Source organism: Harpia harpyja, chromosome 13 (assembly GCF_026419915.1).
Source record: "Harpia harpyja isolate bHarHar1 chromosome 13, bHarHar1 primary haplotype, whole genome shotgun sequence".
NCBI classification, from domain to species: Eukaryota; Metazoa; Chordata; class Aves; order Accipitriformes; family Accipitridae; genus Harpia; species Harpia harpyja.
Genome location: NC_068952.1, coordinates 25,523,712 through 25,542,993, shown reverse-complemented (window position 1 = coordinate 25,542,993; position 19,282 = coordinate 25,523,712). Strand labels below are relative to the sequence as shown.

General features: G+C 38.6%; 1 protein-coding gene across 9 annotated transcripts in view; it reads left to right on the top strand.

Moving 5' to 3' along the window:
* Positions 1-19,282, top strand: part of LTBP1 (latent transforming growth factor beta binding protein 1) — a 205,406-nt gene that overhangs the window by 94,769 nt on the left and 91,355 nt on the right. For 8 of the 9 annotated variants that reach the window (XM_052806077.1, XM_052806078.1, XM_052806075.1 and 5 more), the window contains 2 exons: positions 1,328-1,605; positions 14,014-14,116. In XM_052806077.1, coding sequence (XP_052662037.1) covers positions 1,328-1,605; positions 14,014-14,116 — 381 coding nt within the window. The remainder of the gene's footprint in view (positions 1-1,327; positions 1,606-14,013; positions 14,117-19,282) is intronic. The other variant, XM_052806080.1, reaches the window with a different exon arrangement.

The following is a 19,282-nucleotide window of genomic DNA, read 5'->3' as shown; positions in this document are numbered from 1 at the left end:
TTTTCTGCTACAGGCAAGATCTGAAGAGCCATTAAGGCCCTGCAGCTGTATTTTGCTGACTTTCTACTACCTTATTCCTGATGTTTCTGTCTGCAATATGTTGAAGGTTTTCATAAATGAAACAATGCAGGGCAGAATAAAAATAAATTTGTTTCTTTTAAGGAATTCATATATGAGACCAATTAATACTGCAGATGTGCCTAGAGAAATGAAAATAATGTGAAAAACCAAAAGCAATTTCTACGAAATAATATAATTTTAAAGCAGCTAAAATAAATGAAATATGCTTCCTGGGAAGTGGATCTGTAAGGTTGAAATTTGTAAATAAGAACTGAAAATGCTTAATCAAGTTCCAAAGAACAGTCTGCTCTCCTGGAGGCAAGGAGACAATTCAGAAGACTCAACAATCCAGTATGCGTTATAGAGAAAGTATGTCATATGGTATTTGTTGGTTCTTGGAGTTTGGAAGGGGTGTTGCATCTAATGGATTGGTTGGCCTCGAGTAGTCTGTGCAGTACTTGCTGACAAGAGAGACCCAGTCAGACACAGTAAATAACTTTGCTATGCAGCTTACAAACTATACAACTTTTTACACACCTCTCCTCCCTGCCCACCTGTACCCCCCACCCCCAGTAATTTGAGTTACATGTTTAAAGGGCATTTTGTGTTTCTGTGCACATTATGTTGACTGGAGGGTCTCAGTCTATATACCCAGACTTAAAACTACAACTGTATTTAAAAATGGAAGTATCTGAAAAACGTTTCCTCCCTCTTTATCTGCCAAATCCTGAATTCAAAGTTCAGTGAAGGGAGTGGTGATTTTAGATGGTTGAGATGCTGGCAACTCTTGCAGGGGCAAACTTGGGACTTGGCAGGTATATAAAGGTGAAGGGATGAAATCTGAAGCTTTTTCTGTGTTCCAGAGAAAGATGATCGATCTGAAAAAGAAAATAAAGCTTACTATATATCCAAATATAACCCATTAGAGTTTGAATTCTGGAACTTTGGGATTCTTATTACACAGTATGACCACAAATATTAATGTCACACCAGCCAATTTGGACATCCATGTTTATGTAGCAGTCTTTACAATCCTATAATGTCATTCCTTCCGGTGTGAAGAGTTTTCATTTTCTTGCTTTGTTAATGAGTCTTTATGCGTTCTTTCAGCCTTCCCTCTAACCCCCAAATCTGGGCTTCATTTTTATTTCAGTCACTTTAAGGCACTCTGTAAAAATTCTAATGTACAAAAAAGAAATCTTAGAGGTGCCTTTTTTGACATATTTTATTACCAATTTTTCTTATGTTTTTCCTTCAATTATTTTAGTGAAGTTCCCTCCTAACATAGTGAATATCCATGTGAAACATCCCCCTGAAGCCTCAGTTCAGATCCATCAAGTTTCAAGAATTGACAGCACATCAACAGGACAAAAAGCGAAAGTACCTCAGCCAGTACATCCACAGGTTTCTTACCAAGGTCTTCCGTATCAGAAGACCCAGAAAGGACATACTACTTACACAAATCAACAACCCATTCCTCATATGTTTCCTGTTTCAGTTAAAACTCAGCTTGGGCGCTGCTTCCAGGAGACTATTGGGACACAGGTAAGAAATGTTTGCTAAGGCTTTTGAGACAGGTAGCTTTAAAACAATATTATAAAACAATGAAAAAAAATTTCACCAGTCGCCTGGAAAGGACACATTTGACATTCTTTTCCGAAAGAAAATTACTTTAAGAATGTAAAATTTTTACAAAATAACATTTTTCTGAACCTCCTTCTTCTTCAAGCTAATGTCTTTTTTTTCTGTGGACTTGGATCCCTGACATTCTGATCTCAGTTGTTCTAGCCATAACTTCTCCATTTATAAGCTATTTCTCCAAATAAAAAACCATGACTTAAATCCTAGTTCTCTCTCTCCTGATTGAACAGCTAAGGTTACACCATCTTCCACAGCTTGTACTGTCTTTGAGTTTAATGAGTCTTTTTGCATGTATATCTCAACAGCCAGTGTTTTTCAAGGAGTTGCAGTTTTCACTGAAATTCCTATTCAACAACTTCATATGTTCTACAGTATTGTAGGCTAATGTTTTGAATTTGTTGAAATGTGACCATTGAATAGGGTAGAAAAATCATGAAAGCCAACTGAGTGTTTGCTAGAGCATTAAGACCTTAGATCAGTTTAAAATGATATGTTCACATCAGTTTTTACATATGAGTATTCAAAATTGCATATCTTCTTTCGGCTCTTGACAGCACTTTAATAAGCAACGCAGTGTTAACATTTTTGCATATTTGTATATATATGTAAATATATAGAGAGACCAAAAAAAGCATGTGTGAAGAAATTGTAAAAACATTAGTAAGACCCTGTTATTTATTGCTTATCACCTTGCCGAAATTTAACTTTTCAGATCAATTTTTTTTAAGCTGAAGGCATGCCTCAGGCTGAAATTTTGTGGGAGGTTTCAGAAAAATCACTCACTTATTTTGAGGGCTGATGTTAGAGAATGAAAGGTCACTGGTTTTGGTCCTTCCAGTAACATGCACTGAAAGTTAGCCAATTTTCAAACATCTAAAAATATATCTATTTCTAATATTTTCCACAAACATTTGTTAGATGTTGGCAGCAAAATTCTCCAAAGAGTTCACCTGCACAGAGCATGGTCTGCCTTCCCCTCAAAGGGACAGCACCCATCATCCCTGAAATGCAGGACTGGAACAAAATGTCCTTTACAAGTCTTTAGCTGTCAGTGAATGCTGTGATGCCAAGCATTAGAACTGAGAGCAAGGAAATTTTCTCAGAGCTCCCAGGCAGCACCTCACTGCCCCCCCTCCCCCCCCCCCCCAAAAAAAAAAAAAAAAAGGAAGAGACCTCACTCACAGAGGGGCAAGGAGCTTTGGAGAGGATCAGTGATGGGGAACAGACAGGAGCAGAAGGAGGATGCAGTCAGAAGCAGGGTGAGGGTAATGTCAGTGACAGATCCCAAGATAGTGATAGTAGTTACCTTCTGGAACCTCAAACTGAAATCACAGTTCCTTAGTCTCAATCACCCTCTGCCAGCAAAAAAGAACTGACTTTTTTCTGCAAAATATTTTTCTCTCTTCCTTTCAGTGACTGGCTTCTGCAGAGTATTGTAGCATTCCTAGTGGTGACGTAATTAACTCTAGTTTCAGAAGTTGCTGTGGAAGTAGAGATCCCAAAACCTCCTCATGCTAGGCCATCACATGAGGGTGTTTAAAAATAATTCATTCTGGAAATGCAATGGAAGAAGTAAATTTAAATCTCATCATGCCCCAAAAACGTTTCTAGAAGACCAGAGTTAAGTTTGCATATGGAACATTAAAGGCTGGTACTCACTAACTGTTGAATGCTTGATTTGGGATCCACAGAGTTAATTTATACTGATGAGCTCTTCGTGCTTGTCTGTTTCAGGAATAGTAAAACCTTGAGTTTGTTCTTTGAGAAGTGTTGAAGGACATGTTCAAATGAAAGTTCATGGATTTTACATGACAAAATGAAGCAGAGCCTGTGTCAAACAGCCATTTTTCTGTATTTCCTAAGAATGAGAGATCTAACAAACATGGTGTTATAATATGCAATCATAAAATTCTGGAAATAATTGTGATAATTAATGGTTTCTTATTATTTATTTGTATTTCTATTTGCACTCATATAGGGGAAGACAAAATTCCCTCCTCAGTCTTAGACTTGGCACTGGGTGCTGCATCTTTTATCTCTTACCTCTTATGCTTGATCAATTTGCTGTCTGTTCTTTCTGCCACATGCATGAGTGAGGTATTTTGAATGACATAGCCAAAACTTTCAGTGTCCTGTGCATGCCCCTCACATGACAATGGTTTTAAAACTAAAGCTTACTCATCACTCACTGGAAGACAGTAATGTCCTTCTTTTAAAGGGGGAGAAAAGGGAAAATATGCTTGCGTTGCCCTCATGCCTGACTTGGAATCCTACTAAATACTTAGTCTCCAATTTTTATAATGGTTTTTTTTCAGTATTCCCCTGGAAAAATGGTCTTTGCAGTGCTCTCAAGAAAGTGTAGTCCTTCCTAGTTTAGAATAATGCATGTTCTCATTTTTTACAAATTCCATTGATCCTTTCAGTGTCAGTCTTGGAGAAGAGCATAGTAAGGATTTCAGAGGCCTTTTGTTATTTAGTATAATGGTTCAGTTAAGAATTGGAGTTGTAGTGTAGCATTTTGTAGAGCATTCATTTAAGACCTTGCCATAAATATAGATTTAAATGACTCATTCACCTTTCAAATTTGAACCCGAAATGTTAATATTTTTCCTGCAGTCAGGCAATGCATATTATTTATTTGTATGTTAAATAGACCTTGAACTGGGAAAGACACTTTTTTTTTTTTTTAAACTCCTGAATAGATCTATTCTGAAAGAATTTGGTTTTCTGTTTCTTTGATATTTGCTTTGCTAAATACGAGGGTTCTCTATTTGTTCAGATGAGATGCTAAACTGAGCTTTCCCTATTAGTAGCAATGTGTTACAAGTCCTTTCTGGAGTTGATTCTGGATAATTTTGATATCCATACTTTTTTCAACAGTCATCAGTGTTTGTACATTTTTTTGCAGGGTGGGTTGTATATTTGGCTTCAGAAATGTTTTATTAAATATCCTAGGATCAGAGGTGACTTTACTGTCTATAGAGCAGATTGATGGAATGATATGTGTGTGGCCTCTTGTAGGCAAATCAACCAAGTTAATAAAGCCTTTGCTGAACTTACTTTTGGTCCAGGCTAAAAGCACAGGATAAAAACTATCAGAATGTCTACTGTGGTTTTTTGTGCATGTAACGTCTATCATTCTGTGTTTCTCTCCATCTCTTGTTCTTTCCTTCTCCCTTGAATTTCAGCTGGTCTTCAATTACAGGTCCTCTGATTTTAATGCTTTGTTTTTGTTAGAGCCTTCTGTGGAATATTTTTCATCTCCCAACACATGCTTCCTCACCCCACCTTAGTTAAATTCCTTTAATGTATCTCATTCAAAAACAGTAGTCCTGCAAAAGCAGTAGGATAGTTGCTATATTCAAATCCCTAGACATCCAGGGCCTATTTTCTGCAGTATATTTCCAAGAGAGCACATACTGTTAAAGTTACCAGCTGGAGCCACCCTGAACTCCAGCTTGGAGGACTTTATGATACAGAGAGCTGAAGAATCTGGTCATATTCTCAGGCCTCCTATCACTCCTAATTAACAACATAGAAATTCTTCTAGACTTCCTATTCGCTTAGTTGTCTGTAGTATTGTGACTATAAACAAAGGCAGCAACCATGAGAAAAGGGTAGTAAAAGATGTGTGAAAAGATGTCAGTCTACAGGCTTAGAAGGACAGGAGGAGAGAGAGAAGGGCTAGAGGAATGACATTTCCTAGTTTAATTAAGATAGATAAAGAAAGATGTATGTTTTCATAAATACATGTACACATGTATGTATGCGTTGCTTAATTGTGACTGTTTCCTAAAGTGCCCTCAGCATTTGGAAATAAAGTAGAAAGAGCAACTATAAAAGTAATACTGATATTTCAATTTTTAAAAAGTAATATAGGAAGCAAATAGTGTTCTGGATGGTTCTCTCTTCTACTTGTCAATTCACTTTTCCTGGCTGCCTCTCTTCTCTAAGTGGAACACTTAGCAATTATTTCTCCTCAGGGAGATGTTAATGATGATTGCTCCAGGATAGCTTACAATGTTACTTGATAGCTTACTATGATATGTTGCATACAAAAGTTGTGGTTCATCAAATGCTCTCCTAGTATCAAAAAAATTTTTGCAGGGTATATCATAAACTAACAATTAAGATGCAGGCCAGAAACTTATTCTTGTGATAAAAATATAGGAAACAAACCTTTACCTAAACTTGCACCTTATTTTGTAGAAAATAATGTTGAGAAAACAGAGACTTGAAGTTGGGAAACAGATACAATGGAAGCAGTAGGACAAAAATCCCACTTAAGATGGAAAACAGTAAATTTCTGGAGAGCAGTGTATGTTACAGTGCCTTCAAAAGCTGGAGACTGGACAGAGTGTCCTGCACGGTTTGTTATAGCCATGTAGTCCTGTGTTTCTGAAATCCAAGGAGTCGGTCATCTCGGACCACTGATTCTCCAAGTCCTATTTAAAAATCAAACAAATAAGGAAGATTATGTTTCTCTTCTTTAATTCCTCCTCTTCAGCTGCTTTTCATTTTAATTCTAATAAAAATGCCTTTATTATGATACAGAATATCTTGTTATTTCCCAAAATACTTCTACAGTGTCAGTAGTGCACCTAGTAAAGATTATGTTGGTAATCTTGAGTGCTTTTAATTTTGTGTATGATTACTTTGCATTTAAATTGAGAAAAGAATGCAGATGCCTACTATCTGTCAAATTCATATAAAGATAATTAAGCACCGCTTTTTTTTCCCTCCCTTAGGATCACTTTGAAGTGTCTACTGAGTATATTCATGTGTTTTCCTATGGTTACTGCATTTCAGTATTTTGGCTAAAAAGTCTTCTCAGAATTGATTGGTTTCTTTTTTGCTTAACTGTAAAGGAGGAGGCATTTTTTGCAAAGCAGCAAGAAATTGGAGAAGCTGGTATTTCCAAATTTCTCTAAAGCAGGCTCTTTCTGACTAGATTCACAAGTAATACTCTTCTCTTCAGCAGATATTTTTGAGTATCAGTTTTACTGAAGGAGACTTCTGGTGATCTCGGCATCTATAATCTAGAAACAGAATAAAAAAGAGCTGTTAGTCTAAAGAGAGACAGATATTGAAGTTGCTTACCTGGCTGAAGGCAACACATGCCAAAAAGTCCAGAAGAGAGGCTGGCTAAGAAATCATGTCTGCCCATGCTTGTTCATCCCTCCTTACTGTCCCACAGTTGTGCTGGTGTAATTGCTGAGAGGAGCTGGACTGCTCTCTAAAACGATCACTGAAAGAATTTAAAAAATGCTGTCTTCTGATCCCCCCTTTTTGTTAGGGTGTTTTGAATTTGGGTCAGTTCCAGGTTGCGGTGTTCAGGGGATATGTTCCACTCCTCATTTGTCAGTTGTTTGCTGAATGATGCTTTGTGCTTCCCTTGCAAAGTACTTTGAAAGGTGTTGCAGAAAAGGTCTGTACTTGTTACAGCTCTGTTGAGAAGGACGCCTGAACTAGAGTTGTTCTGGTACTGTGAAATTTGGTGTATTATAATAATACTTTGGAAAACCATATTAAAGAAGAACAAAATATACCACCTATAGTAGACAATAGAAGCATATTGTGATAGTTTTGGGTTTTAATAAATTAAGCTAAATAACATTAATGGTGAATACTAGTAAAGACTTTATTGAAAATTTTAAGGGCTGTCCATTTTTCAGTGTGATCAAAACACATATGCATTCAAATGTGTTTCAAATGCTGCTTAGTTCTGATAAATAACAAGTATGTCTGATAAACAGATGTTAGGTTATCAGCATCTTTAGTGGGATAAATTTCTATGGAAATAGTTTATTTAATACTGTGTTTCAGTAATGGCTTTTACAGGAAATGTTTTGGTTTGATCAACACCCTTCTCTCTGCTGTCAGACTTGGTAGAATACAAAATAAGCCAAGTGATAGGTGGCAGCTGGAAAAGGTCAGAAGTTGTCAACATCATATCATGATAAAGATTCTGACTGCAACTCATTAAGCCTTTACTTAACTTGATTCAGACAAGGGCATACACTGATCAGGTACTTAATGTTGAGAATATACATAAAGTTTTTAGGAACTAGGCTTAGATCACTGATGAGTTTTTCATGATGGGAAATAGTAAACAAAGGCATCAAAGTTTTTGAGTAAGAAATCAGAGCAGCAAAATGTGTTGATAGCTCTTAATGCATAACCTAATGTATTGATACTACTGTATGGAATATGATTGTAGTGCATGTAGTCTGGAGGCAATGACGGTAGTAATATGCCAGTTGAAGTTATTCATTGAACTGTATAAATATCCCTGTTGAACTTCAGATTTAACAAAACATTTCCTATGGAGGTAAATTTTGGGTATTTTCAATTTTTGACAGCTGTATGAAATGTACTTCCCTATTTATATTCTTTAGGCAGGAAAAATGATACAAGTAAAATTCTGTGCTTCATACTGGTACTTTTTCTCTTAGAGCACTTTTAAAACCTTTTTTTCTTTAGAATAGTCTTAAAAATACCATCTCATAAAATAAAATAACTGTCTGGAATTCCTTGAAGCTCATGGTTTGGCTTCTGAAGTTTTTAAACAAACAGACTGTCAGAAATCGGTGTGGATTCATTTCCAGGATTAATGCTTCATTCGCAATAGATTCTTTGCAAGATCAATACCCTGAAATATCAGAAGATTAAAGATGTATCGGATACCAAAAACACCAAACATTGTTTTAATTACTCAAATAGACAAAAGCTGGATAATTTTTCTTGCCTATGAAGAATGTTCTGCTTAAGCCAAAACAAATTCTTTACCAGTTCTTTTAGAAAGTCTGGAAGTATTTAAGTTTCTCTCCTCTACTTATGAGACAATGCCTGTTAGTGAGCCAGTGCTACATGGGATAATACTCTTCATTTGTAACAACCTGTCATTCAGCTGGTCAGTAAGCTAATTAAGCGTGTTTGTTAATTGTTTCAGTAATATGGTTTATTAAGTTTGAGGTTTCTTACTCTGTTTGTCGTGCCTATAGGAAAAAAAAAGAAGCAACAATCCAAGATCTGTGCCTGTTGAATAGTTTACAGAAAGTTAAACAGTGTATCCATTCACTTCTGCTATTGTGGTATGTGAAATGCAGTCTTTTGAGCTGAATCCCAGAGTCATTAGCTATTAACTCAGGCAAAGCACCTATCAATTTCAATCATATTTAATCATGTGACACTCCTTTATTTATGCCTGTATTGTGGTTTTAACTAACAGCTCGGGACAGGGATTTGTAGATGGGTCATGCAGGAGTGGGAGTCCCAGGAAATGTGGTCCCTGGGCTGGAATCCTCTGCAGTTGCCCTGAGACTAATTGCCAGACTGGGCTCTCTACTGCACTTTACAGGCAGCTGAATAAATTCCTTCTACTGCCCTAGCAGAGAGATTTCAAGGATATAATCCTTCCTTTTCCCTGGCATTGGAAAACACATGAAATCCTGGTGGCAGTGCACAACTCAAGTACTATTAGCGCTCCAAGACTGTGGAGATGGGGCAGAGGCTGGTGTCTGGACAGAGGAACAAAAAGGTGATGTGGCTTGGGGTAGCCTTTGTGCACCAGCACAGGGTCAGCCAGAATTTCAGTCTACCAGTGGGAATATTCAGTACTTCCTTCAGTTATATAAAATATTGGCATAGAAGCCCAGGCACGCATGGGGAAAAATATGTGGATTTGAAACAATACTTTCAGTGTCTGTGAGTGCTTTACCCAGGAAGAACTTTGTTTTATAGCAGTACCATGTGTGCCTCATACTGCTGCTACTGCTGAGCCTCTTTCAGCACAGTTGAGCTCTTTATACCAATCCTTCATGACTTCTTTGCCTTCTGAACCAGTAAGAATTATCTCCAAATCGTAAGCTTGTGACAGAGGTATCATTCATGAAAATCTGTTCTCTTTTCCAGAAGCCCTCAGGAATACAGGCTAGATCAGTTTAAAATGTGTGTGGATGATGAATAGAAAAGTGTAAACCTAAGCTTTGGGAATGGCATCATCTTCATGCACAGTGCAAGCTGTATGCTTGTGTTTAGCTTCCCTGCTTATTTTAGGCTCATAGTTATGTGTTGGAGTTGCGTTGAATGGTGAGACAAACTAAAAATAGTTATGGATTCCCCCAAGTGACTTTTCCAGTCACTTGTGACTCAGAGACTGGAACAGACTGTCTGAAGAACTAGTGAGTTCTTCTCAGTAGTAGGAAGTGGGTAAGACTTTTGAAGTGGATAGAAATTACCTGAAAGTTTTTGAGACCTGTAGAAACAGAGCTTCGGTTCATTGATGCTTAGGGTTTGTGAAAGGGAGGAGCATCTTAAGAAACTGTAGCTGGCTAGGAAACAGTTTGTGCAGTGCCATGAGTGTTGAAACTATCTGAAGCACTATTAGATGATCAGAGAAATCAAGGTTTATTAGCCATAGAAGAACTCTGTTTCTGCTTGGCTTAGGACTTTGCAGAGCAGTCATATTTTCTGATACATAGCTCCAAAATTACACAGATCTTACACCACTAGGAGCCCCATGTGGCAGTTGCTTTTCCTCACTGGCCAGTTTCTACAATGATCTGGACATTAACCAAATTATCATTGATTCTTCAAGCTTTAATTCACCATAGCGGCAGTGGGAGCAGCAGCTTTAATCATTGCCAGTTTTTACTGACAGGACTACAAACCACAGTTGCCAGATGACTCAGACTTTGGCATCCTTATTTTTGCTCATGGTTTTTATATGGAAATTTGAAAAAGTTATGACCACAGAGATCATGATTTTCAGTAGAGTGCAAATGCTGTAGCACCACACCTAAACTAAAAGTGGGCTTTAGTCCATCTTCCTCCTCTTTTTTTTTTCTTCTTTGTTTTATAAGCTTTTAATTTACTACTGTTAAATGACACCTATTCTGGGGGGGGAAAAAAAAAAAAAGGGCCAGTTCATGATGGCACGTTGGCTCTCACATTAGTGGAGTCTTGCCTTGACACACACGAGCTTCTGGGATGTGTCCTTGAGGCTTGTGACCTTGCAGAGGAACACTGGGTGTTAGGTAATGTGGCCTCGCTGCCCAAATGCTCCATTTCTGAGATCATAAGGGGAGGTGCAGCACCAGCCTTGATTCCTCTCAATTCTTTTTGAAGAGAGGAGAGTAGTAAAACTGAGGCACAAGGCAGGGAGAAGAGTCAAGTGCAAATTGGTTTAACTGACTCTCCACAACAGCCACAGTAGGCAACTTTAGTAAGTGGCTTCTCCGTCTTTGAAGAAGCAGTCCCAGCTCTAGGAAAGGAATTGAGCAGCTGTAATTATAAAGTAAAACTGAATAGCTGTGATTATAAAGTAAAATGGTCCTTCCCAGAGCATGTTCACCTGGGATGCGGGTTGAGAAACCAGCATTGTGTGAAGACGTAACATGAATTCTCTAAGGTTTTAGGGCAACCACTTGGAGGAGACATATGTACTCTCTAGTTGAAAGATTTTTGAGCTTCTGGGAACTGCAGCAAGATCTGTATATCATCTAGCTAGAGGCAGTTGAAAGAGCTAATTCCAGTTTTGAAAACAGCTGAGCTGCTGCAGCAGAGGGAGTTGTGCAGAATTCCCTGTTTGTGCATCTTGATGGCCTTTGTGAAGTACCAGGCCAAGAGTTGCTCCTGGAAACAGAACTCAGTGGACTCTGACTGACCAATCAGGAATGGTCAATCTCGTACTAATCCTGCCAGTGCCCCAGCCAGGGGAGTGCAAGACAGACTGAAAGACACATGTTCACATAGTGTAAGCCTGGGCCTGCATCTGAAAGGTGGGACTTGCTTAGATAATTTACTGTTTTAACACAGCCAAATACCATACAGGCAAGGACTGTTTCTCACCCCTTGGAACATGGGAAAATTTGTCACAAGACCCTCTGCAGACGGTAGTGTGAAAATAGACTCCTAAAGTTGCACAATAACTGAGCAGTCTCTTTTAAACTGTTTGGCCACTCTTCTTTATGTTGTTCATGTGTCACCCTAAAATGAGGCTCAAAGCCCAAGTGGTGCTACCCCATATAGGGATGATGTGCAGAGGCGCACTGTAACTTTACTAAGTTGCCCTGGTGCTAAGAGCTCCATTTCACAAGGGAGGCTGGCTTTTGCTGGGGCAGAGGATGCTCCCGGCTGCTCACACATCCCTTGACAGACGTCTAAGCTTCGCATGCAGCAAGTGCTGAGCTGCCGCAGGTTGCACATTACAGTTTGATGTTTAAATGGTGAACTGGTGCTGCTTTTAATTTGTTGCTGAGATATTTCAGGAGGCACCTGGGAAGTTGTCCTAGTTTCAGCTGGGATAGAGTTAACTGTCTTCCTAGTAGCTGGTATAGTGCTATGTTTTGAGTTCAGTATGTGAAGAATGTTGATAACACGGGTGTTTTCAGTTGTTGCTCAGTAGTGTTTAGACTAATGTCAAGGATTTTTCAGCTTCTCATGCCCAGCCAGCGAGAAAGCTGGAGGGGCACAAGAAGTTGGCACAGGACACAGCCAGGGCACCTGACCCAAACTGGCCAACAGGGTATTCCATACCATGTGACGTCCCATCTAGTATAGGAACTGGGAAGTGGGGGCAGGGATTCGCCGCTCGGGGGACTAGCTGGGTGTCGGTCGGCGGGTGGTGAGCAATTGCACTGCACATCATTTGTACATTCCAATCCTTTCATTATTGCTGTTGTCATTTTATTAGTGTTATCATTATCATTATTAGTTTCTTCTTTTCTGTTCTATTAAACTGTTCTTATCTCAACCCACGGGTTTTGCTTCTTTTCCCGATTTTCTCCCCCATCCCACTGGGTGGGGGGGGAGTGAGTGAGCGGCTGCGTGGTATTTAGTTGCTGGCTGGGGTTAAACCACGACAGAAGTATCTGTGAAAAAGGGGTAGAGAAGATGTCTGGGATGATGCCTTGCCAGCCCTCCCCGTGCAAAGAGGTGACCCTCTGATGAGTCAGAGCCCTGACATTGTGGGGTAGCCTGCTATCCTGTTAGCAGTCACACTGTGAAGCTACACAGAGTAACTCTGTACTTCAGAAACAACATTGACTCATGTGTGTCAGTATGATTAAGAGCACACTGGAAAAACTTTGGAAAGATTGGAGGAAGCCGTCAGTGCCTGTGCATTCAGCATGCATCCCCACTGCGGAGTGACTGGGTTACCAGCCAACGTGACAGCAACCACAAGGCCACAGCCTGGGCCACAGGATGAGCCAGCTATCTTGAGCTGAAAGCTAAGCAGCAGTGAGCATTTGGGTCAGAGGTTTATATGCTTTCAGGAGGGAAAGTTAGATTAGGGAAGGTCTATTCACTCCGTATTGAGGATTCACACTTCGGCACATTTGGATTGTTTGCTGCAGTGCCTATTTATATCAGCATTTGCTTTGAAAGTGTTACTAAGTGCAGCTGTTGTGCACTTCTCTTGTGCTTTATGCACTTCCATTTTATACCTAATTGACAGGTTTAGATGTATGTTTTTACTGTCTGCATCTCAGAAATACATTTAAGCTTTCTTTACCATGCAAAATGGAAGAAAATTGCAAAAGTCAAGAACATAACTAGTACCTTGTAAGCTTCTGAAAATTAGTATTCTTATTAATAAAAAGCATGGTAAGTATATTCTTGATTGGGGGGTTGGGGGGAGGAATATTGACCTCAGAAATTATTGCAAGATTAATTTAAATATTTCAATGGGGAAAGAGACACTTGTTTGGAATAACACAGACTTCACTAACTTTGGCCTCAATCATCTTATCTGTGTTACCATCTTCAGTATCTGGGCAGCAGAATCTGTCATAACTTGGCAATTTTCAGTAAGTGGTCATCATAAACATTAAACATAAGTTGGCAGGAAATTGAGGCTTTTTAATAGGAAATAACTATAGAAATCAGTCATACTTTTTGTCTTTCTCTAACAGAGTAATTAGAAAGGTATTTGAGATAATTTATACAGCTTTTGAAAAAGTGGATGAGCATGTTTTTATGACGAAGAATGTAGGGAATAGGTGCCGATGGCCAGTTACTACCTTGGAAATATACTCACTCATTCCTATGACATACTGTTCTCTTCTGTTTCTTTCTCCTACTTTTCAGGTTTACACAGGGAAAGATAACAATGTCACCTAATTTACTCATGCCTGTGTAGAGAGCCATTGCAATGCATAGACACTATTTAAGTTCAGCTAAGAGCTCCAGTGAATCTTCAGTGTCTCAGCAAGAAGTTGACCCAAGATGACTGAAAAAGAACATTGTACTAGAAGTGAGCATCATATAGTATCACTAACTAGAGTATTCTTTACCTGACTATTCCAGTGTGGCAAAGCACTTCCTGGCCTTTCCAAGCAAGAAGACTGCTGTGGAACCGTGGGTACTTCCTGGGGTTTTAACAAATGCCAGAAATGTCCCAAGAAGCCGTGTAAGTGCTATTTTGTTGTTATTCTCTGGATCACTTTATGGCTTTTTTTTCCATGAAGTAGTATTTTTCCTTTTTTGAAAAAAAAAAAAAAGAAAAAAAAGAAAAAAAGGAACATAATAGAAAGAATATGTTATGGTTTGATTAGGGACAGGTTGCAGAAACTGGAATTCTGCATGCCAGCAGAGTTACAATATGCAGGCACTCAGTGCAGCCAGCAAAGTTAATGTTGTTGGGTTTTTTCCCCTTCCTCCTCCTTTAAGTCAGTGATGCATTGTTGTGTTTTCTCAATGCAGGAAGGATAATGACATTGAATCATCTTGCCTCTTCCAGCTGGATTTGTTTTTTTAAAAGTTTGCACTGAAATGTTAAATTATAGAGGCGCCAGTTACTGCTTGGAGAGAATGCAGTGACCTCTTGGGACTGCAGATGAACTTTCAAATTCGGAGCCAAAGTTTTCTAGGCTCTAAATTGTCAGTTACATTTTTTTGCTCTGTTTTTGAAATATCTTCCTCCACAATTAGGCAATGACAAAGACTTTCTTCACCATTTTGTTATGATTTGACATCGTATTATAATGGAAAGAATTTTCAAATTATTTGCATGATAGGTGAAGCTAGTCTTTTAAACTTTTTGTGAATTACATTCTTGTTGCACAGGAATAGTAATATTTCTCTTCATGTCATATTTTCATCACTAAATGAAAGATGAGAAAAGATCATGTGATCTCTGTTCTGTAGATGGAATGGATCTGCATTTAGTGGGCCAAAAACAGTGCAGGGAGTTGCAGTCATTCTTATCTAGGTCTTCTAGGCCTCTGTTACTTGTACCAATAGCAACACTGGAAACGTGTTCAGTATTTGATATTTTTGGAAGCATATTTATGTCCGCAAGTCTTAATGTGGATGTAAATACAATTCCAGCAAAAAACCTGCTGTTACTCCTAATTCTCTGACACCTCCTTCCACAGGAGAGTCTGATATAAATTTATGCTGACTCAGTCTGATCTGCTAGTTTATGAAGCATTTAAATTTTGTGTTTTGGAGTATGTTTATCTTCTGATGTGCTTTCAAAAGAGAGCCTCCTTGGAGTCTTTGAGGGCGATAGTTAATAAAAGACTTTGGTATCCTTTAGCACATAAATACAGTTTCTAACAGAGATGTGCATTCTGTATTGGTGTATGAATTGTGAAATGTTGCCTGATTTTATAGCTTTCTCCAAAGAACAACTTAACCGTGGGATACTTGGAAAGTAATGGGCACATAGTGAACAATCCAGACTCGATGGAATTGATCAATTTGTGAGCCAAGGATGTTTTGTAGGCAGCAGGCTTCAAGGACGCTTTGCTTGTGGACACATATTTAGCTAACGGTAGTAAGAGCATTTCAGACGCCTTTAGAAGGCCTTGAACAGAATAAACAAGAAGACAAAAAAAAGAAAGATACCAATTAGAAGAACACAGGTGCGCATTCCACGATAAAGGGAACTTGGCACAAAGAACCTCAATTCGGCAGCTTATCTTGACCAATGAGACTGAGACAAGTTTCGCATGTTTTAGTTAATACAACCAATTATGCCTTATGTTTATGCGCGTGTACAGTGTTGATATAACCAATCATTAGGTGTAACTAGGCGCGTGGACAACACATACTAACCAATCTCTAATTTGCTTATGCGTGAATGGTAACTGGAACGAACATATAAACCGAGCTATTTTGGCAATAAAGTGGCATCTGCTTGATCATATTGATTGTGTGCAGTGTCCGAGACTTCTGCGTCAACACTTAACTACAACTGAAAGTCTTGTTCATCAGAAGCATGTGGGCATCTGGAATGTTGCTTAGCGGATGTAGGTGTGACATGAGAAAAATCACAAAAGTCTGAAACGTGCTTCAAACAAAACCTGGTTGGAACTACTAATACAAATTTTTGGTTCCTGGTTTGAAAGGAAGCCCGTTTGCTAGTTCTTCATAGCTCAGGTAAAACACTGGTCGTCTCAGCCTGGAATCCACAAAGGACAACATTGGGACACTGGGACAAACCATGTCTAAAATCCTGGTCCCCAGATGTTTCCTAGCTGGGTACAGAGAAGTGCCTGAACTCACCCTAAAACCTCTCCTGCAGGGAAGTCCACCACCCTTTTTTCAAAGCACTGAGTAAGAATAATTTCTTTTAAATGCTGATGAGATGAGCACTGTCCTTTTATAATAAAGCTTAATGGCTAGCACACTTGCTCAAGATGGGACAATTCACAGTTCCTTTATCTGCCAGAAGAATTTCTAATCTACATTTTATACCTATGAGGAGATACCCTAACCCATAAAATGTAGAAACAATTCTTGGAACAGTCCTGGGAGCCCGGTCTCTTTCCCAGTGTCCTTAATTACTTATGGTATGAGTCATGCTCACTCCTGCTTGCTGGCTCAATCTGGAATTGTGTTTTTGAATGTAACTGTATGATTTCAAGAGGAGACAGAGAATGTTGCCACTTGGAATAATCCTGTCCTTGCGATTAAAGCATTCCCGGAAAGTAAGGGTTTGTGTCTCCTAGACATAATGGGATACATTTCTCATCTTTCTCGGGAGCTCCCACTGTACATTAGTGTTTTAAGAAGGGAGGAGGAGATGAGGGCACTGTCCGTTTTCTCCAGGTTAAAATACAGTGGCGTCTACCACTACATTATATCAAGAGTATGATTTGGTAGGTGTATGCTTCAAGAACATTCACTGAATCCGTCAGGAAGCTTTGGTAGAGGTATATGTATTTTCTTAGTCTAGATTTGATTTAGGAATGAGTTAAGCATGATGCTGTTCAATCATGCCATGACTTATGGCAATTCTGCATGGGTACAAATGGTGAATTTTCAGATTTCGAAGAACTTAAGGTGATAAATTTAGAGTGTTGCAGGAATTTGTGATCTTACAGCATCTTAGAGTTTTATAGATGTTCGGTTTGAACTTAGGCACACAACTTGAACTTTCAAATCTGTTTCGCATCTGGGCCTAAGTGTCCTTTGGGCATAGGTGTCAAAATAAGCCTCATGTCAGTATCAAAGTGTCATGCTTTTGTAGAGCAAACAATTTCCAAAGATAAATGTAAATTTATGATAAGATTTAAGGAAGGTGTGGAGTGGCTGCTTAAGGATTTATATTTCATCAAGTTTTTGTTGGGTTTTTTTTTACAATAACGAGAATATCTCAGTGGTAAAAAGAGCATGCATGTATATGTTTTTTTATATATATATTTTATATATATGATATTGGATGGAAAAACTTGAGTCAAATTATTAGTAAGTTATCAGTTCAGTGGTGTCCATGGTAGTGTCTCAGCAGGCAAAGCTAGTCCCACATTAGTCACATGTAATTTTGACCTGTTCTGTTACTTCACTAAATTGGTATTACCATTTTTATCGTAGACTTTTTGGAAGCAACCAGACTTCCTTTTGCTTTTATGGTTTTATGCTTCGCAAACTTTGTTTAAGATTGACCTGGTTTTGTAACAATATGTAATCAGGTCGCACTTAACGTGATCTTCTGCAAAACCCACTTCAGCAAAATATTTAAGTATATACTTCCGTCTCATTAGCAAGCGCTTTTCTTCTCTCTTCAGCCAACTACTTAAGGATGTACATAAGTTTGTGTGTGTCTTGTTCCCATGGACTTAAATAGGGCTTTGTCACTTCGTAAAGATGTACTTACGTATTTTGGGTAATAGCCAGTGCTCAGTCAGGGCTTCTGTCTGGTTGCAAAGTCAAGTGCTTTGGCCTGAGACAGCTCCCATGTCCCATGTAAGTTTACAGGTTATTCAGTATTACTGGAAATGAAAAGAAATTTTGGAGCAGATCTCCATTTTTGAGGGCTTCTATAGAAGATGACTTTTAAGACAGAGTGCATTTCTGTGTTATGTGGGGAATGTTATGATTGTTCAGGCTTCTTGCTTACAGTTAATAATTACAAACAGGTTGTCTAAGTGAGTAAAGGGTAAGTAACGTAGGACTCCACCCAGCTCCCACATGGATCACTAGCCATCACTGAACAAGCTTCTTTACTGAGACCAGCTTACGTTGCTGCTCTTTGTCAAAGGAAGAAAACAGCTGCTAGTAAGCCACTGTTTCCTGTTCAATGTGGGAGTAGGAGGATGAGGAGGGAGGGAGAGGTTAAAATCTCTGACCTTATTCCACCACTGCACGTTCTAGAGCAGCTGAGTCACTCTGGAAGGGAAAATGCGTTGCAGCACTGGAAAAGGCCTGGCATAGCTTATGGGCTGGTCTCCATCTACAACTGGAAGAGCTCTGCTCTTTCTCTGTTTTCCTGCACCAGGTTGTACTGCAGGGTACCATTCCTGCCCACAAGAAGAAAGATTCTCTTGGTTTTAGTGTGAATTGAATCAGGTCTGTAATGGCAAACAGACAAGTTAGGACATAATCAGAGCAATTATGAATCTGACTGTGCCAACATGAATGTTAGGAGTTTCACTGACATTTTTGGGGAACAGGAATAGGCTAATCCATTGTGCTTTTGAAAATCTCACCTTAAATTTCAACTGTTTTTAATACTAACATTGTGAAAAGATTGGAGCTGCCTTGACAATAAATGTGTAGCTGCCACTTCATGCTAAGACACAAAATTTTCAAATTTTAGTTTGTGTTAAAATGGTTGTAGTCAATGCAAAGATGGAAAAGTATGTATTCAAAACTGTAAGAACATTGTTGCTCTATCTTGACCCGTACTATTTTTGTGTTTAACCATTTTATCACTTTAAGCAATCTCTAAGGAGAATCTTAGTGTTCTAATTAAGCAATTATTTTAAATAGTTCACAGCAATTTGAAATAAAACTATCTCACTCCAAAAACTGCTACTCGAGATCATCACTTAAATTTTTCCAAAGATAGGAAAAGCTTTAGAACTAATGAAAATAATTTCCCCCACACCCTTATAGTCAATGAGTTTCCAGTTTTAAAATAAGCTGCAGGGATAAGTGTGCAATTCAGGCATTATATGTGAAGTGAAGCCAGTTGAAAATATTATCTCACTCAGTTGTTCTGTCTTACTTGACAGTTTATATACAGTAAAGATGGAAAGTAATGTGTTTGATAATCTTTTTTTTTTTTTTTTGACCTGCTGAACATTTAGAACACTTTTAAAGGAAAACAAAAGATCTGACCAAA